Source organism: Oncorhynchus kisutch, linkage group LG10 (assembly GCF_002021735.2).
Source record: "Oncorhynchus kisutch isolate 150728-3 linkage group LG10, Okis_V2, whole genome shotgun sequence".
NCBI lineage: Eukaryota > Metazoa > Chordata > Actinopteri > Salmoniformes > Salmonidae > Oncorhynchus > Oncorhynchus kisutch.
The window spans coordinates 30,592,217-30,619,920 of record NC_034183.2 but is presented as its reverse complement, the minus strand read 5'-3'; the positions used below and the strand labels follow the sequence as shown (position 1 = coordinate 30,619,920).

General features: G+C 43.8%; 1 protein-coding gene across 3 annotated transcripts; it reads left to right on the top strand.

Moving 5' to 3' along the window:
* Positions 1 to 152: 152 nt before the first annotated feature.
* Positions 153 to 25,978, top strand: LOC109897515 (discoidin domain-containing receptor 2). 3 transcript variants are annotated; one of them, XM_031833543.1, is made up of 16 exons: positions 153 to 285; positions 14,575 to 14,677; positions 15,459 to 15,690; positions 15,905 to 16,052; positions 16,403 to 16,505; positions 17,508 to 17,691; positions 17,916 to 18,156; positions 18,295 to 18,366; positions 19,164 to 19,300; positions 19,556 to 19,733; positions 19,904 to 20,148; positions 20,389 to 20,516; positions 20,744 to 20,941; positions 24,200 to 24,434; positions 24,731 to 24,880; positions 24,988 to 25,978. In XM_031833543.1, exons 1-16 carry the CDS (start codon positions 204 to 206, stop codon positions 25,117 to 25,119), a joined length of 2,568 nt encoding a protein of 855 aa, XP_031689403.1. In that variant the 5' UTR covers positions 153 to 203; the 3' UTR covers positions 25,120 to 25,978. The 3 variants fall into 3 exon arrangements, with proteins under 3 accessions (XP_031689403.1, XP_031689402.1, XP_020347605.2); XM_031833542.1 differs by having other exon boundaries at positions 154 to 285; positions 19,188 to 19,300; positions 19,505 to 19,733; XM_020492016.2 differs by having other exon boundaries at positions 154 to 285; positions 19,505 to 19,733.
* Positions 25,979 to 27,704: the final 1,726 nt, after the last annotated feature.

Genomic DNA, 27,704 nt, shown 5'->3' with positions numbered 1-27,704 from the left:
TGTCTGTTGTTTTCCCATTGATTTCAGGTTTGAAGACCCTCTCTGTGTGTGTGTGTGTGTGTGTGTGTGTGTGTGTGTGTGTGTGTGTGTGTGTGTGTGTGTGTGTGTGTGTGTGTGTGTGTGTGTGTGTGTGTGTGTGTGTGTGTGTGTGTGTGTGTGTGTGTGTGTGTGTGTGTGTGTGTGTGTGTGTGTGTGTGTGGGAGATGAAGCGCCTGTGGGACAAACACTTTCCGTTGCTCATCCTTCTCTATCTGGTAGGAGACGTCACCTCACAGGTTAACCCAGGTGAGTGTTGCCATGGGAACGGTATGGGGAGCTGTGTATGCACGTGCTTGTGTGTGTTTGTCCATGTGGTGGCCTTAATTGCTGCTGTTGTCTCTTTGATATGAGCAGGACTGTTCTGGTGTCCATGGTTTTCTCCACTTTTACCACTCTATGTGTGCTTCACTGAGGGAAAGTGTGATGTCAATGAGATGACCAATTATATTTTACAAGGAAACCCAGAGGCAACGCTTGTTGAGCAGAGACGGATCACTGACAACCAGTAGGCAACAGAGAGAAAATCTGAGTCAACTCCTGATAAATACAATGACTTGGGACAATAGTACGTATGACAACATTATAGAGCTGTTGTCATTAAATAGAGGTTTATAATTGGATAAAGAGCAGGGCACAAGGCCAAACTCTGTGTGTGGTTTCTGTGTGTGTGTGTGTGGTGTGTGTGTGTGGTGTGTGTGTGTGTGTGTGGGGGGGGGGGGGTCTAAATAGAAGTCCCCACAAGAGTAGTAAAATAACACATATGACCAACTGGAGACATTTTGTTGGTCTCTACAAGGTCAAATGTTATTTCTAGGGGGTTTTGGGTTAGGAGCAAAGGTTAGTTATAGGGTTAGGGTGAGGAGCTAGGGTTAAGGTTAGGTTTTTGGGTTAATGTTAGGGTAAGAGTACGGGTTAGGGTTAAGTTAGGGGTCCGGGAAAAAAAAGATTTTGAATGGGACTAAATTGCGTGTCCCCACAAGGTTAGCTGTACAAGACTATGTGTGTGTGTGGTGCGTGGTCTTTTACAGCTGTGGCAGTCTGCTCTGAGAGAGGGGGAGATAATTGTAGAGTCAGTTCTTCACATTAACATTGCTTTTTAATTAAAGCCTGCTCCAGGCAAACTACAACCACACCAGAACATGTCTCACAAAATTGTCTGTGGTGCCTCGAAGCGAACAAAGCCTATGTTCCATATGCTGTAAACTTGTATTTTTCTGTGGCTTGGTGCAGGGAAACAACCATTTATTTTCATGGACTTTCATGAACATACATCAAAACTTCGACGTCTTTAACAGTGGAGTGACAAAACACACACTAGACACACCAGTGGCAGCCAGTGCCGTTTAAAAGGAGTAACGAGTGAGGACGTTTTCTTTTTCATGAGCATGGCATTATTTCTATTACAGCGTATTGGATGACTGTCATTCATATTCCATTCACCCAGTGTAACAGCGATAGGTTTAGGCTACTACATTATACTCACATTTGCCCTATACCCATCATGAGGTTGCTACAACCTAGCCTATGAATGAAAGTTTACAATGTAGGTGCATACAGGTCGAGAGAGACATTTGACAGACGGTGACACATGGACAGACAATGACACATTCAATACCGCCTTGCACACGTTTGCCTGCATCAAGCTGACGTAGAGTGTAATCAATGTCCAACAGTTGCAAACAAGAATTTCTATTGGACAAATTCAGCTATGTTTATCCCCGTTTTGTTCCATTTGCTTCTGTTTAAGAATGTTTTTCAACAGAATCGGCAGAAGGAATACCTGATCACGCGTAAACACAGTTCACTTTCATAGCAGCCACGTTGAATTCCTTCTCGCATCTATGCGCTCTCCTCCTCCTCAACTTTTCTTTTCGCTTGTGAACTTCAATGCACAACACATCAGCTGTTTGTGACCGGGCAAAAACAACTTTCCAAGCCAAACCATATCACAACTGCTACAAACAACCTACATCATTGTCACCATATTACCTAAAGTAACTTCATAGTCAACATTTTTTTATTTTTTTATTTCACCTTTATTTAACCAGGTAGGCTAGTTGAGAACAAGTTCTCATTTGCAACTGCGACCTGGCCAAGATAAAGCATAGCAGTGTGAGCATACAACAAAGAGTTACACATGGAGTAAACAATTAACAAGTCAATAACACAGTAGAAAACAAAGGGGGGGGTCTATATACAATGTGTGCAAAAGGCATGAGGAGGTAGGCAAATAATTACAATTTTGCAGATTAACACTGGAGTGATAAAAGAACAGATGGTCATGTACAGGTAGAGATATTGGTGTGCAGAAGAGCAGAAAAGTAAATAAATAAAAACAGTATGGGGATGAGGTAGGTGAAAAGGGTGGGCTATTTACCAATAGACTATGTACAGCTGCAGCGATCGGTTAGCTGCTCAGATAGCTGATGTTTGAAGTTGGTGAGGGAGATAAAAGTCTCCAACTTTTTGCAATTCGTTCCAGTCACAGGCAGCAGAGTACTGGAACGAAAGGCGGCCAAATGAGGTGTTGGCTTTAGGGATGATCAGTGAGATACACCTGCTGGAGCGCGTGCTACGGATGGGTGTTGCCATCGTGACCAGTGAGCTGAGATAAGGCGGAGCTTTACCTAGCATAGACTTGTAGATGACCTGGAGCCAGTGGGTCTGGCGACGAATATGTAGCGAGGGCCAGCCGACTAGAGCATACAAGTCGCAGTGGTGGGTGGTATAAGGTGCTTTAGTGACAAAACGGATGGCACTGTGATAGACTGCATCCAGTTTGCTGAGTAGAGTGTTGGAAGCCATTTTGTAGATGACATCGCCGAAGTCGAGGATCGGTAGGATAGTCAGTTTTACTAGGGTAAGCTTGGCGGCTTGAGTGAAGGAGTCTGGAAGGAGAGTTTGCAGTCTAGCCAGACACCTAGGTACTTATAGACGTCCACATATTCTAGGTCGGAACCATCCAGGGTGGTGATGCTAGTCGGGCATGCAGGTGCAGGCAGCGACCGGTTGAAAAGCATGCATTTGGTTTTACTAGCGTTTAAGAGCAGTTGGAGGCCACGGAAGGAGTGTTGTATGGCATTGAAGCTTGTTTGGAGGTTAGATAGCACAGTGTCCAAAGACGGGCCGAAAGTATATAGAATGGTGTCGTCTGCGTAGAGGTGGATCAGGGAATCGCCCGCAGCAAGAGCAACATCATTGATATACACAGAGAAAAGAGTCGGCCCGAGAATTGAACCCTGTGGCACCCCCATAGAGACTGCCAGAGGACCGGACAGCATGCCCTCCGATTTGACACACTGAACTCTGTCTGCAAAGTAATTGGTGAACCAGGCAAGGCAGTCATCCGAAAAACCGAGGCTACTGAGTCTGCCGATAAGAATATGGTGATTGACAGAGTCGAAAGCCTTGGCAAGGTCGATGAAGACGGCTGCACAGTACTGTCTTTTATCGATGGCGGTTATGATGTCGTTTAGTACCTTGAGTGTGGCTGAGGTGCACCCATGACCGGCTCGGAAACCAGATTGCACAGCGGAGAAGGTACGGTGGGATTCGAGATGGTCAGTGACCTGTTTGTTGACTTGGCTTTCGAAGACCTTAGATAGGCAGGGCAGGATGGATATAGGTCTGTAGCAGTTTGGGTCCAGGGTGTCTCCCCCTTTGAAGAGGGGGATGACTGCGGCAGCTTTCCAATCCTTGGGGATCTCAGACGAGATGAAAGAGAGGTTGAACAGGCTGGTAATAGGGGTTGCGACAATGGTGGCAGATAGTTTCAGAAATAGAGGGTCCAGATTGTCAAGCCCAGCTGATTTGTACGGGTCCAGGTTTTGCAGCTCTTTCAGAACATCTGCTATCTGGATTTGGGTAAAGGAGAACCTGGAGAGGCTTGGGCGAGGAGCTGCGGGGGGGGCGGAGCTGTTGGCCGAGGTTGAAGTAGCCAGGCGGAAGGCATGGCCAGCCGTTGAGAAATGCTTATTGAAGTTTTCGATAATCATGGATTTATCAGTGGTGACCGTGTTACCTAGCCTCAGTGCAGTGGGCAGCTGGGAGGAGGTGCTCTTGTTCTCCATGGACTTCACAGTGTCCCAGAACTTTTTGGAGTTGGAGCTACAGGATGCAAACTTCTGCCTGAAGAAGCTGGCCTTAGCTTTCCTGACTGACTGCGTGTATTGGTTCCGGACTTCCCTGAACAGTTGCATATCACGGGGACTATTCGATGCTATTGCAGTCCGCCACAGGATGTTTTTGTGCTGGTCGAGGGCAGTCAGGTCTGGGGTGAACCAAGGGCTGTATCTGTTCTTAGTTCTGCATTTTTTGAACGGAGCATGCTTATCTAAAATGGTGAGGAAGTTACTTTTAAAGAATGACCAGGCATCCTCAACTGACGGGATGAGGTCAATGTCCTTCCAGGATACCCGGGCCAGGTCGATTAGAAAGGCCTGCTCACAGAAGTGTTTTAGGGAGCGTTTGACAGTGATGAGGGGTGGTCGTTTGACTGCGGCTCCATAGCGGATACAGGCAATGAGGCAGTGATCGCTGAGATCCTGGTTGAAGACAGCGGAGGTGTATTTGGAGGGCCAGTTGGTCAGGATGACGTCTATGAGGGTGCCCTTGTTTACAGAGTTAGGGTTGTACCTGGTGGGTTCCTTGATGATTTGTGTGAGATTGAGGGCATCTAGCTTAGATTGTAGGACTGGCGGGGTGTTAAGCATATCCCAGTTTAGGTCACCTAACAGAACAAACTCTGAAGCTAGATGGGGGGCGATCAATTCACAAATGGTGTCCAGGGCACAGCTGGGAGCTGAGGGGGGTCGGTAGCAGGCGGCAACCGTGAGAGACTTGTTTCTGGAGAGAGTAATTTTCAAAATTAGTAGTTCGAACTGTTTGGGTATGGACCTGGAAAGTATGACATTACTTTGCAGGCTATCTCTGCAGTAAACTGCAACTCCTCCCCCTTTGGCAGTTCTATCTTGACGGAAGATGTTATAGTTGGGTATGGAAATCTCTGAATTTTTGGTGGCCTTCCTGAGCCAGGATTCAGACACAGCAAGGACATCAGGGTTAGCAGAGTGTGCTAAAGCAGTGAGTAAGACAAACTTAGGGAGGAGGCTTCTGATGTTGACATGCATGAAACCAAGGCTTTTTCGAACACAGAAGTCAACAAATGAGGGTGCCTGGGGACATGCAGGGCCTGGGTTTACCTCCACATCACCCGCGGAACAGAGAAGGAGTAGTATGAGGGTGCGGCTAAAGGCTATCAAAACTGGTCGCCTAGAGCGTTGGGGACAGAGAATAAGAGGAGCAGGTTTCTGGGCATGGTAGAATATATTCAGGGCATAATGCGCAGACAGGGGTATGGTGGGGTGCGGGTACAGCGGAGGTAAGCCCAGGCACTGGGTGATGATGAGAGAGGTTGTATCTCTGGACATGCTGGTAGTAATGGGTGAGGTCACCGCATGTGTGGGAGGTGGGACAAAGGAGTTATCAGGGGTATGAAGAGTGGAACTAGGTGCTCCATTGTGAACTAAAACAATGATAACTAACCTGAACAACAGTATACAAGGCATATTGACATTTGAGAGAGACATACAGCGAGGCATACACTAATCACAGGTGTTGAATTGGGAAAGCTAGCTAAAACAGTAGGTGAGACAACAGCTAATCAGCTAGCACAACAGCAGGTAAAATGGCGTAGACTAGGCAACGGGGCCAACAGATAAAACAAACAAGCAGAATGGAGTACCGTGATTTATGGACAGTCCAGCGTGCATCAGCTATGTAGCCAAGAGATCAGTGTCCAGGGGGCAGCGGTGGATGGGGAAGGGAAGCTGGACTGGCGAGTGTTATCCAGGTTAAAAAAAACGAACAATGACTAAATAGCTTGTAGCTAGTTAGCTGGTTAGCTTCTGGAGGTTCTTGAGTGTGTTCTAAAAATAAATAAAAAATAATAGCGATTCCGTATCACATTGGGTGAGGCAGGTTTCCGGAAGGTATAAACAAATTAAAAGTCAAAAGAGATAGAAAGTAAATATGGGTCCGGTGGGCGTTTGGGACGCGGCGATTCAGGCGGTTAGCAGGCCTGTGCTAACAAGCTAACAGTTTGTAGGCCCGGGCTAGACAAGGTAGCAGTTAGCGGACCGGAGCTGGACAAGCTAGCAGTTAGCAGGCCGAATTAGCAAGCAGGGAGATAGCGAGGGCTAGAGAGTTAGCCTTTGGGGGACGTCGCGATGGGGTGAGTCTGTTTATTCCTCTTCATGCGGTGACATCGATAGACCGGTCGTGGGCCCGGGTATTGTAGCTCAGGAGTATGCTACGGTGGTAGCGCAGGCCGGGCTAGCTTCAAGCTAAGTGGGTGGAAACGCTAGCCAGGGGTAATCATCCGGGGTTGCGGTTTAGCTAGATAGCTAGTTGTGAAGATCCAGCTTATTTGGAAGCTTAGGTTTAGCAAAATGTTTTTAAAGGGATAGCTATGTAAAAAACGAAAAATATGTAAAAAACGAAAAATAAACAAAATATAAACAAAATATACAGGGACACGACACGACAGGACGACTTACTGCTACGCCATCTTGCTAACAGAACTAACGTGTTAGTTAACCAGCTACAACCAGCTACAATTATGCAGTAACATTAGTGTACAGTCAGTAAGCAGTATAAAAACGGAAATATTACATTTACATAAGTATTCAGACCCACTCAGTACTTTGTCGAAGCAGCGATTACAGCCTCAAATCTTCTGGGGTATGACACTACAAGCTTGGCACACTTGTATTTGTGCAGTTTCTCCCATTCTTCTCTGCAGATTCTCGCAAACTCTGTCAGGTTGGATGGGGAGCGTTGCTGCACAGCTATTTTCAGGTCTCTCCAGAGATGTTTGATCGGGTTCAAGTTCAGGCTCTGGCTAGGCCACTCAAGGACATTCAGAGACTTGTCCCGAAACCACTCCTGCATCGTCTTGGCTGTGTGGTTAGGGTCGTTGTCCTGTTAGAAGGTGGAAGTTTCACCATTAAGGATTCCAGATTTAACTCTTTACAGTCCATATTGCACTCTTCATCCTTCTGCCTGGTAGTGTGGTAGCACACCACCACTACACTTAAGGTTCCAAAACCATATGCATTTGCCTGGTAGTTACATAGGTGCAGTGTATTGACACTGCATTAACACATTGTTAAATGGTTTGTAGAAATGTCCAAAAACACTTTTCGCTTTGACATTAATGGGGTACTGTGTGTAGATTAATGAGGATATTTTTTTATTTAATCAATTTTAGAATAAGGCTGTAACGTAACAAAATGTGGAACAAGTCAAGGGGTCTGAATACTTTCCAAATGCACTGTAGGAAAACCAAAAGCTTACAATGACTTGCAAAAGTTCCAGTGTTGCGTTGGATAGTCATAGCCAGCTAGCTATCATAGCATCCCCCTGTTTGAACAGGGTGTTTGAGTAGGCTTAACTGGCTAGTTGCATTTGCTAGCTAAGTAGGCCTAAATTACTCTCTCTTGCTTCTCTTTCATTTTGGAAGAAATTAAATAGTTTAAAACTGTTCAACTATTGTCTTTCTCTCTCTTTGAGTCAACTACTCACCACATTTTATGATTTCAGTACTATATTAATTCTCTCATCCTTTGATTGGGTGGACAACATATCAGTTCATGCTGCAAGAGCTCTGATAGGTTGGAGGACATCCTCCTGAAGTTGTCATAATTACTGTGTAAGTCTATGGAAGGGGGTGAGAACCATCCGGCTACACCTGGTGCTACCCTGAGTGCTGTCGAGGCTACTATAGACCTTTATTGCAAAATAGTGTGTTTTAATCAATTATTTGGTTACATATGATTATATTTAGTATAGTTTTATCTAAAAATGGTACCTTTTTAAAATGTTTTACCATTTTTATTTTTAAGAAATTCACTGAGGAGGATGGTCCTCCCCTTCCTCCTCTGAAGAGCCTTCACGGAGACACACCCTTCTCTCCATTCATGCGTGTATTTTACAGCCTACAATGTGTCTGACCTTTAAGAGAGAGAGAGAGAGAGAGAGAGAGAGAGAGAGAGAGAGAGAGAGAGAGAGAGAGAGAGAGAGAGAGAGAGAGAGAGAGAGAGAGAGAGAGAGAGAGAGAGAGAGAGAGAGAGAGAGAGAGAGAGAGAGAGAGAGAGGGTTTATACAAAATGGGTGTTCTCTCCAATGGGACTGAGCAGTGAAGTGGTGGGTGCTGTGGTTGTTTTAAGGCCTGTCTACATCTCGTCATCTCTGTTGCTAGAAGTCTCTGACCGGGTTTATGAGATGTGCTCTGGACATACAGCAGAGTGGTCAGCTTGACAGTATACAGCTTTAGTCTATCCATATTACTTGATCTACAGTCCAGTCTTATCCCAACCTGAATCCACCTCTATTTCTCCATCTATCTCTACTCCAGGCTTATTCCAGTCTCTATGGCTCCTACTCTACAGTGAAAGCATGTCGCCCACTCAGAATGGAAATGGGAAAGACAGAGATGGTATAACTACACTGCTCAGGAATTTTAAACAGGGGAAAGTTGGCATCACCATGCATCTCAGTGCTACTAAATTCAGCAATGCATATTTCCTGCCTTCTGTTTTTTTCCTCTCCATCCTTGCAGCAGAATTATAGTTAGACACAGTAAGACCTGTGATTGAGTCAACGAGACCCCAAGCAAAACTGCAGAGTCACAAGGGACGGACAGATGCACAATTCCCTCATCCATTCTCAGGTGTTTCAAAGAATCTTTGCCCAGTTTAGAGGATTTGAAATCTGGAGATAATTAAGACTTCTCTCTCACTTGCCGTCAGCAAAATGATTCTCCACAATGGGGGATATTTGGGATTTAGAACATTTTGTTGCATGAATTTAAATGAACTTTGGCCATGTTCGGGTGCATTAGTACTCTGCACTCCATCACTTCTGAGTAATCAACAATCCCAGCAAATACACATGGGAAGCCCATTTCAATATACTTTCCTGCTGTCAGTATGTCTGGAATGCATTAACCACAGACTCTGCATGCACAACACACACACAAAAATAAACTCCCACCAAGGCTGGGTACAGCCATTGCACTGAAGATATTGTTCTCATCATATTACAATAGAAAGGCTATGAGACAGTTTACACAAGATGGCCAAGGACAACATTGAGTATAATATCAGAGTACTGTGTGTGTGTGTGTGTGTGTGTGTGTGTGTGTGTGTGTGTGTGTGTGTGTGTGTGTGTGTGTGTGTGTGTGTGTGTGTGTGTGTGTGTGTGTGTGTGTGTGTGTGTGTGTGTGTGTGTGTGTGTGTGTGTGTGTGTTTGGAGCCTGTGGTTAGACATCAAGCACTATGAAACAAGCCTGCCTTTCACTGGCCAGAGCACGAGCACAGAGAAGAAAAAGTGTTGAGAGAGGGAAAGAAGCCACTTGGAGCTGGATCTGTGTGTGTGTGTGTGTGCTTACGTGTGTGACCTGTAAGAGTATGTGCCAATATGGATGTGAGAGTGTGTTCGTCCAGCTCTCTCTTTCTATATTTGGGCAGCAGGTAGCCTAGTGGTTAGAGCGTTGGGCCAGTAACCAAAAGGTCGCTGATTTGAATACCCTGATTTGAAGATCCTACACCTGTACTATGGTCAACAAGCCCAACTTCCACCACTCATGTATTAAAGGTCGACTTTCGGCATGAAAAATGGTCCAACTCTGCCTCTTTCTCAATTTTCAAACAGAAATGTGCTCTGCCTTCGGTGCTTCATTGATTTGTCATTCTGGTCATGTGCTCCGCAATCGCAATCGACGTAGCTAGTTCGTTAGCTATGTTAGCCAATGTAGCTGGCCCCTAACAGCTCCAGTATGTGTTGACGTCATTTCACAGGATTTGTTTTTGGATGGAAGCTGTAGAGATAGGTAAGAAATGGCACTTCTGTAGCCAAATATCGTATTCATCTTTTTTTAAAGCATTAAATGATCTGGTATGGTGGTGCATTGTAATACCGTTTAAAGCTGTTATTTTGGGGGGTTTTGCCCAAAGTCGATCTTTAAGCACAGCATTTTCATCACGCAAAAGTGCACAGATCTGTGCAAATGAGTACTGTGCACACTGTATTATAATCTACAGTGTGAATCCATTTGATTTCATCTTTATTAATTAACCAGAGTTTAGTCAACTGTTGTAAAACATTGTATGGATGTTTTGCTCACTGCGCGCTTATGGAGTCTTAGAGCTGCCTGGAGAGCCAATGAAATGTTCCCGAATACAACACATGAATCAAAACTGACACTATTATTGGAGGAATTGCAGATGTTATCACATTTGATCGCAATTATGTTACCAAGGGTACCACTAATAGACTGAAAATATGAAAAGTGTGTGGTGATTATGGCTGACATGTCTGTCTAAGCATGAAGGAGGCAGGGGATGGGGGAGGGAGGACAGGAGAAGATAAAGAGAGGAGAATGGGAGGGAGGTAAGGAGGAGGTGCGGAGGAGAAGGTAGCCTCACATCTGGAATAGTTTTTTGTTTTGAGACGGATCTGTTTCTGGAGTAAGTCTCACCGTCACTGCCAGGACGAACCCTGAGAGGTTTCCCCATATTGATGTTTAAGCAAACATTTGGAAGAGGGAAGGAAGACAGAAAGAAAGGATAAAAAAGTGAGCTGAGGGGCCATGATGAAGGGAAAGTCTCCCTGGCCTGCACTTCCTCCTCCACTTCCTGGAACCAGCCTGACCCCAAGATATCACACACTCTGTACACTTCAGTATACACACACATAAACACACAAGTATTTCTCGCTCTCTCGCTCTCTCTCTGTGTCCCCTTGTACTTCCTCTGCCACTCATACTGACCAGCGTGACCCTGTGCTATCGCACACACACACATTCAGATAGTTTGGGGAAATGTTTAGCCGGAAAGCAGAGAAGACATTGGTTCAGTTGTCTCCAAGTTACAGTTTTTCTCAATTGCTAAAACACTATTTCTGAAACCTTGCTCCATTTCCTGAAAACATTCAACACAAAACCTCATCTTCAAGCAGTATTTACATAACCTCTGACTCCTCTCGCAAAATGGAACATTTGCCTCAAAACAGTTTTACCTGTGTTCAAAATCAAACACGGCTCTCAAATCATAAACAAAGTGATCAAAATGATATACACTCTCAAGCAGTCAGTAAACATTACACCGAAAAATAGAAAACACATTGTTCAAAACATACAATCCTCAGGGAGAAGTACATTTTTAATCTAAAAAAATATTCCTATTTTTACGTCATTGTCTTTTGATGAACGAAAACATGTTCTATCATAGTAGCTCAAAATTGATCAGAAATTACTACTCTGCTCTGCTCTTTGCAATTTTGTTTTTGTTCTTCCTCCTCCCTGTACCCCTATTTTTACAGTACTGTACCCTGCATCTCACAAACTTGTCCTTTGTCTCTGTGATACTGTAATTCTTGTTCTTTGTTGATATGAACCTGCAACCAGTCAATCTATTGAGCAGTCAGTACTGTTAATAAATGGAAAGCACAATGTTCAGGGCCATACAATTTGTCCATTGTACAGTATACAACCTACCATGCACTGTGCTACAGTATACAATACTAAAAGGGACAAAAATCAAAGGAGTAAACATGTGATCAATGTGCTTCTTCTTGTCTTTGGGCTGGGTCAGGCCAGAGCACTTCGTCGACATCACAAGCAATATTTTCCCTCCTGAGGCAACGGGGGAAGAAGCCTCTTGTGTGCCTGACATGATTCCTCACCTATATCACCACAGGCTAAATCCATGTCTTGCAGCAGATTTACTCTGGTGTAGGGTTGTCTATCATACACTTTCCATCTCCAAGAGGAGAAAAACTCCTCAATCGGATTCAGGAAAGGCGAGTATGGAGGGAGGTACAAGTTCATAAACTGCCCATTGATGTTAAACCATTCCCTTACCTGAGCAGCTCGGTGGCAACTGACATTGTCCCACACTATCATATAGGTGGGAATGGGATTCTCATTTAGCTCTTGATCCTGCTGCTCTTGAACCTGCTGCTCAAATAAAATATCTCTTAGATTGGCAAGAAATCTTAGAAGGTGCCGGGTGTTACATGTATATGGCCCGAGTGTAAAATGGTGAGGTAGAACACCATGGTTGCTGATAGCAGCACAGATTGTGACATTGCCACCTCGTTGACCAGGGACTTCAACAATGGCCCGCTGTCCAATCATGTTTCGGCCTCTCCTTCTCCTCTTTGTTAGATGGAAGCCTGCTTCATAGACAAAGATGAACACATGGGGTCTGTCCAAGGATTCCAAGTCAAATATTGTCTGTGTAGAAATACAATATATTGTATATTGTACAGAGACAGTGCTATACTGTAGAGTACAATTAGGCTTCTGATTCACATACATTGTATGTACTGAAGAGTAATGTCATTCACATAGTATGTGTTAGTACTGTAGACAATCTGGATTACAGTAAATGTTTCTGAATGTACACTTACTTGCACATACTGAGCTCGCAGTTCTTTCACCCTTGGTGAGTTGCGCTCAAAAGGAACTCTGTATACTTATTTCATTCGCATCCTGTTACGATGGAGGACACTGTCAATTGTGGAAATGCTCACACTGTCGATTCTCTGGAAGTGTGTGTTGTCTTGTATCACTCGTTCCTGGATTTCTCTGAGTCGTATTGCATTATCTTGAAGGACCATGCCAACTATAACGGCCTCTTGCTCCCGAGTGAATATAGCTGTCCTTCCACCTGCATGTGGTAGCCTTGTGGTAGCCTTGTGGTAGCCTTTCAAAGTATTGCAATTCTACAAAAAGTAGTTGTGCCATTACAAAACATATTCATGCAGTACAATACACACAGTGATTCACTTTACAAATGTCTATTGAAACAGCTGCATATAGTGTAGTACAGTAAATTTGCAATTACAAAAATACAGTAGTATACTATACCTGTTCTCTTCTCTGAATGTCCTTACTATGGTGGACACAGAAAATCGGCTCAAATTGGGTTGCACTCTAAGTCCTGCTTCCCTCATTGTCAGTCCATGGACAAGAACATGGTCTACAACTGTTGGTGGAATTTCATCAGATATGTCCACTCTTTGTCTTCCTCTTCCTCTTTCTTGCCCTCCTCCTCCTCTTCCTCCTCGTGGCCCACCTCGCATACTCACTCGTCCTCTCACATGGTTTCTTCTATCCATTCCCAGACGTTCTCCTTCCCACCTTCAACAACCTGTTTGCTCTCTGAACTGGTGTATATTGGTTGCAGCATTGGAAACGGGTTAAATCCATGTTGAGTGGTTGTGTTCAATCAATGACATGTGTTCTCTATTTGTATTTGATTGTTGCCACTTGTGTTTACCAGTATGGATGACATGTGCATTAGAGTGCAGTATGTGTTTTGGAGAATGAGAATGTGTTCAGAGTTTTGCTGAAAAGTCGAAGTGAGATCTGCAAATGGTGTTTTACCATGTGAAATGGTTTAAGGTATTGACAACAGACTGCATAATTAGCTAAATGAGTTCAGGAAACTGAGGACTTTGTTCAGCCAATGGGTTTTAGTGTTTCAGCAACTGAGAAAACCTGTAATGGTTAGCATCAGTTTTCTACTGAGTAGAGAAGACCATTGAAGCAATGCTATGGCCAGTGATTATTATTAACCTCAATAAATAATCCATAAACTCCCAGCCCTACTTCCAGAAACAGCAACAAAGTAAAGAAATTCTATTTCAGGCTTGTAAAAGTTTAAAAGATACCATCTCTTCCATTTCACAAGTAGTTACCCGCATGCCCACCGGATCACAGTGAAACAGGATGAAATGTTCAAACGCCCATACTTTGATCGTCTCCACTCTGCTACAGGGGAAAGACCACACAGGAGCAAGAGGGTATTCTCTAAAACACACACACTCACTACCCCTTATGTTTGCACTGGCAGAGAGGTTGAATGGATCCCTGCTCTTTATTTCAATAAAGTAACTACACTCTTAGTGCTGGGGAGAGGGGATGTGTTTTTGTGCCCACCCTGACCCTGACTAAACGCCCGCCGCTCTCTCAATTTCAGATTGTGATGACTCGAGATTTGATTTTAGAGGAAGGGAGTAGGAGGGTGTATGTCTGTGGTTTATGATAATTCATAATAATGATTAATGTCTGAAGGTCTATGGTTTATAGACAACACCACTGTGGTTGGTCTGGCTGGGCTGGGCTGGGAAGTGTCATGATTAAAACCCAGTATATAGTGTTTAAAACCATGGCACCAGGTGGAGGAGATTAGACACATAATACAGGTCAATACAGACTGTGTGTTTATGTCTGAGACCTCAGTAAGAGTTACCACCACACAACTTGGTGTAGTGCAGGTGGTCCCGTGAACCGTGCTCGCGTGACGAGTAACATTGCCTGTGGTAGCTCCTTGAGCTAATGTCTATGCTTTACATTGTTTCAATAACGGGCTGTTCATACTTGAGCGCATGTTTGGGTGTGTGCGTGGGTGTGTGCGTGACTCTGTGTTTGCATGTGTGTGTACTAAAAGCTGTCTTGTGTTGTAGGTGTGTGTCGGTACCCTCTGGGGATGTCAGGAGGGCAGATTCAGGATGAAGACATCTCAGCCTCCAGTCAGTGGTCTGAGTCGACTGCTGCTAGATACGGCAGGTACTGTATACACACACACACACACACACACTCTGAGTGTACAAAACATAGTATTGAGTTGCACCCCCTTTTGCCCTCAGAACAGCCTCAATTCATCAGGGCATGGACTCCACAAGGTGTCAAGTGTTCCACAGGGATGCTGGCCCATGTTGACTTCAATGCTTCCCACAGTTGTGTCAAGTTGGCTGGATGTTCTTTGGGTGGTGAACCATTCTTGACACACACAGGAAACACTCTGCTGCGTTGCAGTTCTTGACACAAACCGGTGTGCCTGGCACCTACTACCATACCTCGTTCAAAGGCTCTTCAATCTTTTGTCTTGTCCATTCACCCACTGAATGACACATACACACAATCTGTGTCTCATTTGTCTCAAGGCTTAAAATGTGTTCTTTAACCAGACAAACCGAGAGAGAGGGAGTGAATGTGTGTGTGCATATGTGTGCGTGTTGGAGAGTGTGGGTGGCCTGCACTCAGTGTAAGGAACGTAATCTATGTTATTTTTATTCTGACCTAGCTTCCCCTCTCCCTTGCCAGCTCAGCCCTAAATGCACACTTTCACATTAATTTACGACAAAGGTGTTTGTTTAATAGGCTGTATGAACTGACATCCAGCCACCACACTCACTTTCCACTCAGCTCTCCTTTCCCTCCACCCTTTCCCTCTCTTTCTGTGTTCTCCTGCCTCCCTTTCGCTCATTTTCACACTCATTTTGTCTATGTGTTATCTTCCTCTCTCCTCTCTCCCTCTACTTCCCCACTCCTCTCCTCCCTCTCTCAGGTTGGACTTTGAGGAGGGTGATGGCGCGTGGTGTCCAGAGAGAATGGTGGAACCAGACAGCCTGAAGGAGTTCCTCCAGGTAGACCTGCGCTCCCTCCACTTCATCACCCTGGTGGGCACCCAGGGCCGCCACGCAGGGGGCATCGGCAACGAGTTTGCCCAGATGTACAAGATCAAATACAGCCGTGACGGCAGCCGCTGGATCTCCTGGAGGAACAGGCAAGGCAACCAGGTAATCAATCAGTTTTATTATTGATGAAGTTGATTATTGGTTGACAGGGACAGGAATATAAAAATGTTGATCATAAAATATTGATTGATAATGGTACTACTGGTGATTTGTGAGGACGATCTAGGTGGCTACGGTAACTGGAAAGGGTGAGTTATTGCTTATTATTTAGGCTAATTGATTGATTGATTATTATCTGTGGGTGACATGGCTATAGGTCATTGAGGGGAACAGGAATGCATATGACATCATGCTGAAGGACCTGGAGCCTCCGATCATCGCCCGCTTCGTGAGGTTCATGCCCGTCTCAGACCACTCTATGAACGTCTGCATGAGGGTGGAGCTCTACGGCTGTGAATGGCTCGGTAAGACAGGGGGAGGAGAAAGGGAGATGTGGAGGAGCTCCCTATTGTGAACCATAGGTAGACATATGTAGCACATGGGGATGTGTGAAACTTACTCCTCAGCCTGAAGTGTCGCCACTTGCGCTGACCGAATTGCTAGCCTTTCACATGGCACTGACTGGTAAGACGCTTCAGGAGGTTGGTCACGTGTGCTAGCAAGGCAGAGGTCCTGGGATCGAGCTTCAGTGTGAGTGGAATCAGGAGGAAGTTGTACACGCTAAGAAACAGTGTGACATCCTTTACACAGAGTTCGGCAAACAGTGTTTAGGATTCAGCTCAGTAGGCTAATACAGAGTCCCTCTCTCTGCCAGACGGTTTGGTGTCCTACAACGCTCCAGCAGGAGAACAGATGAGTCTAGAGGGCCAGCCTGTCCACTTCAACGACTCGGTGTACGACGGAGCCGTCATCCACAGGTGGGTGTGCATCGCTCCTACTTTCATCCTCCCTCATCATCTTGCTCTTCCTCCTTTCTCTTTTTCTTCATCTCCTTGTCCTATTCTTTCTCCTTTTCATTCTGCCTGTCTTAAAGTATCCCTCCTCTCTCTCGGTTTATCCAACCTCATCCTCAGTTCTTCCTCTCCTCCTTTTGTCCTTCCTTCACCAATCTCGGAGTTGTGGTTCCACGCTGGCCTTGTTATTGCCTGGTTGCTGTAGTTACGGCAGGATGTAGACAGCACAAAGGCATGGGTCACTGTGGTTTTGTCACGCATACACACACATACATACACACACACACAAGAATGCTTCTCTGCACAGTAATGCGCTGGACTGTTACGAACACACACAGAGACAATTACACCCACACATGACTTCTGGTGCATAAACGCGTGCGAGAGTTTGAGTCAGTGTCTTTGGACTAAAACTTGACTTTTTGAGAACATAAATGACTATATGGGAATCATTGCTGCCTTTCTGTGTTGGTGTTTGAGTCAATGTGTGCTGAATAATTTCCTCCATGACGCTGCCCTCAGTTTCTCTGCTATAGACAGACTTCTATCTCTATTTCTCTCTCTGCTTCTCTTTCTCCCCCTCTCTCTCTGAGTTTGAGTCTGTGAATGTTGTCTGAGAAGAGAAAATGGCTCAGGTTTTGATACCACTGCCAAGAGGAGATGTTGAATGTGGAAAAGATGATGCTACCACCTAGTGGTCGGTGGAGGGAAGTTGAACAAACAGATGACGGAATAGTTTCTCTCAAGCTTCCCTTTCACAAAATGAATATTGTGCATTGTAAAATAAATACTTGGTAATTAAACATGAAAATAGCAATTATTCTGTGTCAAGCAAGGTTGTCAACACAGAGACTCTCTGGTTCCCCCCAAAAAACATATTTTTAGTTTGTATTTTGACTACCTCAAAATCCGCCAACTCTGAGCTATATCTTTATCTGTTCTTCTCTCTATCTTCTCCATATCCAGTATGACGGAGGGCCTGGGCCAGCTGACTGATGGGATGTGTGGATTAGATGACTTCACCCACAGCCACGTCTACAATGTGTGGCCTGGCTACGACTACGTAGGTTGGACCAACGAGAGCTTCCCCAACGGATACGTGGAGATCATGTTCGAGTTCGACCGCACACGCAACTTCACCACCATGAAGGTGTGGGTGGGTGGGTGGGTGCTGGTGTCAGGGGCTGTTATCTCCCAGCTGTTTACAGTGTGCATAAGGGGAGTTGGTATTTTTTTAATTCCCAAATTACAGGCATTACAGTTCTAAATCTTTCAGCTTTTTGACCCTTTTTCCAATCAAAAGACCACATTTTCACAGATTTCAGTCTCCACAACGTATTCCCCTCTTGCTCACCCATCTCTCTCTGTCTCTAGGTGCACTGTAACAACATGTTCATGCAGCATATCAAGGCATTCCGCCAGGTTGTGTGTTACTTCCGTTCCGAGGCTGACTGGGAGGCCACGCCCCTTTCCTTCAGCCCTGTGGTGGATGACGTCAATCCCAGCGCCCGATTCATCACTGTCTCTCTGGCCAATCACATGGCCAGTGCTATGAAGTGCCATTTCTACTTCGCTGACGCCTGGATGATGTTTAGCGAAATCACCTTCCAGTCAGGTAAATGTTTACACACACACAAGAGATCACCTCCAAATCATGTGCTGTAGAGAAAACACACCTTGTTTGGTTTGAATATTAATCTGTAAAGTATTATCGGTGCTTTGTTGTGATTTACGTCTGTCTGTTCTCTTCCAGACACAGCCATGTACAATACTACCCTGGCTCCACCCAAGACTGCCAGTGGCCCCCCCACCAGCACTCAACCAGGTCAGTTCCCACTACACATGCATTACTCACACGCTTTATCAGTTTTTACCTCTTTTACCACACACTCCCACCCGTGAGCAATGGCTGTGGCCAAAACCCACTTCCTGCTTTAAGATCGGACCCTTTTATTCCCATTTTAGTCTAAAATGACATACCCAAATCTAACTGCCTATAGCTCACTACCTGAAACAAGGATATGCATATTCTTGATACCATTTAAAAGGAAATACTTTGAATTTAGTGGAAATATGAAATGAATGTAGGAGAATATAACACATTAGTTCTGGTAAAAGATAATACAAAGAAAAAACCATGCATATTTTTTTTGTACTGTCTTGGAAATGCATGAGAAAGGCCATAATGTATTATTCCAGCCCGGGTGCAATTTAGATTTTGGCCACTAGATGGCAGCAGTGTACGTGCAACGTTTTAGACTGATCCAATGAATCATTGCATTTCTGTTCAAAATGTTGTATGAAGACTGCCCAAATGTGCCTAATTGGTTTATTAATAACTTTTCAAGTTCATAGCTGTGCACTCTCCTCAAACAATAGCATGGTATTCTTTCACTTTTAATAGCTGCTGTAAATTGGACAGTGCAGTTAGGATTAAGAAGAATTTAAGCTTTCTGCCAATATCAGATATGTCTATGTCCTGGGAAATGTTCTTGTTACTTACAACCTCATGCTAATCGCATTCACCTATATTAGCTCAACCGTCCCGAGGGGACCCACCAATCCTGTAGAGGTTAATTCTATCATCCAATCGAATGGTGTCTTCCCCCATCCCCTCCCCAGGGGATGACCCCACCCACAAAATAGACGACAGCAACACCAGAATTCTGATTGGCTGCCTGGTGGCCATCATCTTCATCCTCGTCGCCATCATCGTCATCATCCTCTGGAGGCAGGTCTGGCAAAAGATGCTGGAGAAGGTGAGAGATCCTGCCTGTTCACACACGTTTTATCTGATTCACAAAGCGTTTTGATGCACCATGTCTCTGAATGTGAAAGTTAGTTTGTAACTGTTCGTTACTATCAGGAAATGCAAAATATTATACAAATCTTACTATTTACCATGTGTTGATCAATCAGGACTGGTCAGATGTGTCTCTTCACCCCAGCATCCTTTATTCTAGGCCTCGCGGCGGATGCTGGACGATGAACTAACTGCTAGTCTGTCACTACAGAGCGAGACATTCGCCTACAGCCACAACAACCCTTCATCGTCATCATCATCATCAGCACCCAGCGAACAGGAGTCTAGCTCCACCTACGAGCGTATCTTCCCCCTGGGCCCTGACTACCAGGAGCCTTCACGACTGATACGCAAGCTGCCTGAGTTCTCCCAAAGCTCGGAGGAGGCCGGTAAGTAGACACAAAGGCAGGGTTTAAATGACCAGAAAATACATATGCTGGAGTTGGGTTACGGAGGTTGGAAAGATGGGATGTCTGCATTCTGTAAGCATGAAGTCGCCCTATTGTGTATTATCATGTCATATTGCTGATTTATCTTCAACTCTTTTCTCCGGTTCCAGCATTGACCAGCACAGTGGTGGCAGTGACAGCCTCCAAGGCTCCCACGGCAACATTTGCCCAGGACGGAGTCCCTCACTATGCCGAGGCAGACGTCGTCAGCCTGCAGGGCGTAACTGGAGGCAACACGTACGCGGTCCCTGCTCTAACCATGGACCTGCTGTCAGGGAAGGACGTGGCGGTGGAAGAGTTCCCCAGGAAACTGCTCACCTTTAAAGAAAAGCTGGGCGAGGGACAGTTTGGAGAGGTTTGTGCTCTCTGGACATCACATAGTAAACAGAAATCAATTCTGTGAACGATGTACATTACGTCAATTAAACAAATTTCTTATGCCCTTCTGAGATTGATCAGGGTCATCGAATAGATTCATCTGGTGATTTAAGCTCGAGAAAAAGCTTTCACAACCTTTGTGCCTCTTTAGAACCATCGTTAGTGACCATTAGATGTAGTGTGTTGAACAGAGGCTCCATGTTTCGTCCCCCTACAGGTCCACCTGTGTGAGGCAGAGGGCATGCAGGAGTTTATGGATGAGGATTTCTCCTTTGACATCAGTGACAACCAGCCAGTACTGGTGGCTGTTAAGATGCTAAGGGCAGACGCTAACAAAAACGCCAGGTGAGGGGGGCCACGTTCCTGATAGGAGAATACAGTGAATGTCTGCACATACTGCTCTCAGATGTATTGTCCACATAGACATGTTTTTTGAGTGATTCTTCCAGCACCAGTACACCTTTTGAATGTGTGTGTTGTGCGATATATTCCCATATATTAATCAAAGCTCTCACAGTCTCCCCTCTGACTTCTAACCTCTGTCCTTGTCTGTGTTCCTATGTTATCATCAGGAACGACTTCCTGAAGGAGATTAAGATCATGGCTCGTCTGAAGGACCCTAACATCATCCGTCTGCTGGCTGTGTGTATCTGCAGTGACCCCCTCTGCATGATCACAGAGTACATGGAGAATGGAGACCTCAACCAGTTCCTGTCCCGCCATGAAGCTGAGGGACAGCTAGCGCTCATCAGCAACGCACCCACTGTCAGGTAAGGGTGAGGGGAGGGAGGTGTGTGTGTTTGTTTCTGTGTGTGTGTGTGTGTGTGTGTGTGTGTGTGTGTGTGTGTGTGTGTGTGTGTGTGTGTGTGTGTGTGTGTGTGTGTGTGTGTGTGTGTGTGTGTGTGTGTGTGTGTGTGTGTGTGTGTGTGTGTGTGTGTGTGTGGTGTAAGTCGATCCCAACCATTGTTAGAGCATAAAATGCAAATGTCTTTATTGTGCTGTATTCCTCTGAGCATGCCACCCAAAACACACTCAAGAACTGGGCACCCCTAAGCGCATCCCTGATTTGGCTCGAAGTCTGGAATTCAATCAGCTCAGTTTGAATTGCGGCCTCATCCAGCAAGGGTATTGTTTTCTTGGTAAGGGAGGAGAATTATCCACCTGGGCGGAATGTGAGAGGATCAAGTACAAACGTAATGATATCCTTGGGCAAGCTGTAGTCTTCAAATCTGGTGGAGAAGCTGCTTGATGTAATCTTCCATCACCTCTGTGACAATGCAGCGGCCTGGTCCCTCTGTCCAAATCGAACAACTCAAGCTTCCTAGTAAAAGCCTCAACTTTTTCCACCTTTTCCACGACTGTTTTCGCTCTGACTTGTTACTGCAGATTTAACCCGTTTAAGTGACAGAATATGTCAGCCAAAAAAGCGATGTGTGGGTAGCTTGCAGTTAACATTTCAAGCTACTTTGAAAGTTCCATGCTTAGATTCATAATGACGTCTGAGATGGAATTATTTGCAGCAACATTTTCATTGCTATTAAGACACACTGGCTTGGCATTGGGAAAATATGGTCAAATGAACGCATATCTCTCTGTACATTCTATCCTGAAACTTCCAATTTGATTATCCACCTTTTTTTGAATACTTTTTTGAGAGCAACATTTTCCCTTGCTTTCAAGCTATTTGTTCTGAACCAATGTTGATGTTAAAAAAGAAGTGTAGCCTACAGTAGGTTACGTAGACCTGCTTTTCCCCACCAATCAATGCACAGAGAAATAGACAAAAATAATAATTGAACAGAGACATGGTGATTTTTTGAGCGTAATCAGATCAAAATTATTATTATTGTCACTGAATTAATGATGTACTAATCAGATGTGTTATACATTTTCAATTTGTAGTGTTGGCCAATTATAATTGCTAATATTACATACTAATTATGTCCTGGCCCGCCGACTATTAGCTCAGCAGAAATTTGGCCTGAAGCCAAACCTAGTTGACAAAACCTGATTTAGAGACTATTTCAGATGCATTCACACTGAGAAGTGAATTTAGTGCTATCTTGCATGCAGCCATACTGTGGTTCTCACTGGTTTAACTGATTTTGGGGAACTGTCTATATAGAAGTTCCTGTCAAATAAAAACTTTTAAAAAACACACACAAACACTTTACACAAAAATAATTGTGTCCTGTATGAATGAGATTGTTGTTTGTGGGGGAAAAACAATATTTCTGTAACTGGAAGCATTTGGGAATGCATAGTGGAAGTTTCACCGCGTTGTCTGTAATGCTACGAGCAAGGTTTAAAGGGCGAATCTGGGATTCAAACAACAACAAAGCAGCACTTTAGTCAACAGCTATGGGCTGCAGATGGAAAGATGTAACAGCGAATCTGGGATTCAAACAACAACAAAGCAGCACTTTAGTCAACAGCTATGGGCTGCAGATGGAAAGATGTAACAACTCTCAAATTCATAGACGGAGCTATGAAGGCAATGATTGACCATCCATGAGATCAAAATGATCAAATATTTTGTACCAAACCCAGATTGCCCCTTTAATTCCAGAGGGCAGGCTTTGAAAGCTATTGACGTAATCAAGCGGCTCTTAAGGCATACATACTAAATATTTATTTGGCATGTGCATGTTCTAGGGTGAAATTCTTTCTGACATTTCTACAGATTCATACCGCACATAGATTTTATCAAATGGGGTTTAGTTCACCTCATGTGACTACAAATCTGAAATGATTGAGACTTTCATAGTTTATTTCCAAATATATATTTTAATGCAGATTACCCTACACTATTGACTAACACATGTCATCTAGCAGTGTGGAGTGCATTTTTCCATTTGGTTGTAGCCACGAGCACAGAGGAGATCGGAAAACTGAGGGTTTCGGCCTGTTTCCACCCCTGAACCTAGCTAGCTAGAAAGGTATTTAGCAAACCAGCTAGGATACATGAGTTAATACGCAAGCTGTTAAGCCTATAAGCTGAGTAAAGCTAGCTAAAATAGCTAGTGAATATGCTTTATCACAATAATCTAGTAAACTAAAGATTAGTGATTGTATCCACAGGAACCTGTATAATGGTATCGCTAATAAGCCCAGCTATCGGAATGGATAATGTGAACTCTAAATTGGGGCGGCAGCGTAGCCTAGTGGTTAGAGCGTTGGACTAGTAACTGGAAGGTTGCGAGTTCAAACCCCCGAGCTGACAAGGTACAAATCTGTTGTTCTGCCCCTGAACAGGCAGTTAACCCATTGTTCCCAGGCCGTCATTGAAAATAAGAATATGTTCTTAACTGACTTGCCTGGTTAAATAAAGGTTAAAAAAATAATAATAATAATAATAATCGCCTAAATTGCCTCTCGGTAAGTCTGTCACTGCAAGTTATCTTGTCCCCTGTTCTGTTTACCTGGCTATGCAAATGAAATGACATTGTCAGTCTAGGTAGGTGTGTGACTTGAAAACAGACATAATTGAGACAGTTGCTTTTAACTCTACTTTAAAAGGTTGTCACGAGGCAGTTTTAATCTTTAGTAACAGGTATTTAAATAATACACAATTTTAATGGGTTTTAGTGGTTGTATCATATGACATTTAAAATGATACCAAAAATGCATTTTAAGGTTGGTTGCAACATATGATATTAGTGTTTTTCAAATGTGTGCCAAAGTTAAATATTACAATTTTTGTTATGAATTACACCCAATTCACAATACTTTTGTTGTTTAAATTCAACCTCGGACAGTTACACCATATGGGTTTTTCACCCTTTGTCATGCCAAAACTGTAAAAATGTATCATGCTTTATGATACAGTACATTGATGCGGTGCCAAACGGAGGAGAACATGTAGAAATGTGATGTAAGAAGATGTTTTGTATTACGGTTTGTATTTACACATTCACAAGGTTATGTGATGATATTATACAACGGGTGGGTCTAATCCTGAATGCTGATTGGTTAAAACCGCATTCCAGCCGGTGTCAACTCTCCTCTCTTTCTCTTCTCTGCTCCAGCTACAGTAACCTGTGCTACATGGCCACTCAGATTGCCTCAGGGATGAGGTACCTCTCCTCGCTCAACTTTGTCCACAGAGACCTGGCCACGAGGAACTGTCTGGTGGGGAAGAACTACACCATCAAGATCGCTGACTTTGGCATGAGCAGGAACCTGTACAGCGGAGACTACTACCGCATCCAGGGCCGGGCCGTGTTGCCCATACGATGGATGTCCTGGGAGAGCATACTGCTGGTGAGGAGGGAGGGAGGGATGGAAACTGGTGAGACGTGGTGCCCCCCTGATGGTCATACATAGTGTAGATACCTCAGTTTACTTCACGGAATGAGGCCACTGGCTATCAGACCATTCACAATATGAACCTGACTACATTGCACTCTAGTTATAACAATCCCTGATAAAACGTTAAATCGCTTATGTTTCCTGTAATGGGCCAGTGAATGAAGGTTCTGGTTATCAGTTGAACTAGCCCCTTTTTAAGCCATAGAAATCAATTGAACAAATCTGTTGTTCTGCCTCTTCACTCCCAGGGAAAGTTCACCACAGCCAGTGATGTGTGGGCATTTGGGGTGACGCTGTGGGAGACCCTAACCTTCTGTAACGAGCAGCCTTACTCCCAGCTGACTGACGAACAGGTCATAGAGAACACTGGCGAGTTCTTCAGGGACCAGAAACGACAGGTGAGAGAAACACGCACACACACACTCACCCGTGACTCACTCTCTTATGCTGTACATCTACCTGCCTATGTTCTACTGTGTTGTACCTGATTGTCTATGTGTTGTAGGTCTACCTTCCCCAGCCAGTGCTGTGTCCTGACTCTGTGTATAAGATCATGCTGAATTGTTGGAGGAGGAACACCAAGGAGAGGCCTTCCTTCCAGGACATCCACCGAGCACTGCTTGAGAGCCAAGCTTAGGGCCAGAACACCTGGGCCAGCACACACAGACAGACAGACAGACAGACAGACAGACAGACAGACAGACAGATGAAACGCATCAACAACACATTACGCATCCATCAAAAGTTCAACTCAATTCAACTAATGATGCACGGAAAAGGAAATGCAAAAATTACAAATGGCTGTCAGATTGTCTTTGATAAAGAAGCCAAAGTGAATTGTAGCAATAAAAGTTTGGTACTTTTAAAAATGTATAATTTATTCAAAATTATACTATAAATGAGTGTTCCCACCTTGGTTAATGTAGTTTATGGTATTGGCACGTCTATGAATTAAATTGTGTTTTCTTTAAGAAGACTGCTTGAATGTAAAAAAGAATACAAGTTTCATTGATGTCTTAACAAAACATAAGTGTTCAGTTTGGAGATTTTTGGTGAATTTTTATATTTGAAAAGGTTATTCATCTCAGTCAGTCTGACAGTCTGACAGTTTATTCAAAGCCAACAGGGATAATTATGTTTTCATAAAAATAATGCATTATAATTATAAGACTTAATATTATAACATTATACCTATTGGCTTTTGATTAAGGAGTTACAAGTGATAAACAAATTCATAACATGGACATTAACCAAAACTTAAACATGTCTCAACTGTAGTACTCTGGCATACACTCTGCTACAGTGTCTGCCCGTGATATTTGACCAAGAGTGCTCAGAGACATCAATATGTATGTACTTCTCAAATATTCATATTTTGTATTTATATGTATTGTTTATTTGTGTGTTCTGTTTGCTTCTTGTTTACAGTACCAGTCAAAAGTTTGGACTCACCTACTCGTTCTAGGGTTTATCTTTATTTTTAATATTTTCTACTTTGTAAAATAATAGTGAAGACATCAAAACTATGAAAGAACACATATTGAATCATGTAGTAACCAAAAAAGTGTTAAACAAATCAAAATATATTTTAGATTTGAGATTCTTCAAATAGCCACCCATTGCCTTGAAGATAGATGACACTCTTGGCAATCTCTCAACCAGCTTCACCTGGAATGCTTTTCCAACAGTCTTGAAGTCGTCCCCACATATGCTGAGCACTTGTTGGCTGCTTTTCCTTCACTCTGCAGTCCAACTCATCCCAAACCATCTCAATTGGGTTGAGGTTGGGTGATTGTGGAGGCCAGGTCATCTGATGCAGCACTCCGTCACTCTCCTTCTTGGTCAAATAGCCCTTACGCAGCCTGGAGGTGTGTTGGGTCATTGTCCTGTTGATAGTCCCACTAAGCGCAAACCAGATGGGATGGTGTATCGCTGCAGAATGCTATGGTAGCCATGCTGGTTAAGTGAGCCTTAAATTCTAAATAAATTACAGACAGTGTCACCAGCAAAGCACCATCACACCTCCTCCTCTATGCTTCACGGTGGGAACCACACATGCCGAGATCATTCGTTCACCTACTCGGCGTCTCACAAACACATGGCGGTTGGAACCAAAAATTTCAAATTTGGACTCAATCAGACCAAAGGACAGATTTACACTGGTCTAATGTCCACTGCTCATGTTACTTGGCCCAATCAAGTCTCTTTTTTCTTATTGGTGTCCTTTAGTAGTGGTTTCTGTGAACTCTGTGAAGCATTTATTTGGGCTGCAATTTCTGAGGCTGGTAACTCTAATGAACTTATGCTCTGGAGCATAGGTAACTCTGGGTCTTCCTTTCATGTGGTGGTCCTCATGAGAGCCAGTTTTATCATAGCGCTTGATGGTTTTTGCAACTGCACTTGAAGAATCTTTGAAAGTTCTTGACATTTTCCGTAATGACTGACCTTCATGTCTTAAAGTAATGATGGACTGTCATTTCTCTTTGCTTATTTGAGCTGTTCTTGCCATATGATAGACTTGGTCTTTTACCAAATAGGGCTATCTTCTGTATACCACTCCTACCTTGTCACAACACATCTGATTGGCTCAAAGGCATTAATAAGGAAAGAAATTCTACAAGTGAACTTTTAAGAAGGCACACCTGTTAATTGAAATGCATTCCAGGTGACTACCTCATGAAGCTGGTTGAGAGAATGTCAAGAGTGTGCAAAACTGTCATCAAGGCAAAGGGTGGCTATTTGAAGAATCTCAAATATAAAAAAAATCTTCATTTGTTTAACACTTTTTTGGTTACTATGTGTTTCCATATGTTTTATTTCATAGTTTTGATATTTACATTATTATTCTACAATTGAGAAAATAGTAAAAATAAAGAAAAACCCTTGAATGAGTAGGTGTGCCCAAACTTTTGACTGGTACTATATATTTGGTTACTGATCAGCTTTTATTTTTGCATGGGAAAAGTTGTACATTCAGTTTTGTATTTTGTTCAATGTCTGTTGAGAGTGTCATGGAAATTCTAAAGTGAGACTGTAGATTATTTCAAACAACTTTATTATAAGATTTGTAAAAATGGAGCAGTCAACAATCCACTCAACATAGTCCAGAGTTATTAGCTCAAACAAATGGAATTGGCTCTCAGCTTTTATAGAAAAGTCCAACTTCTTTGTCTATATGGCAGTCCGCAGATGTGTGCAAACAGGTGTGAGGAACATAGTGTA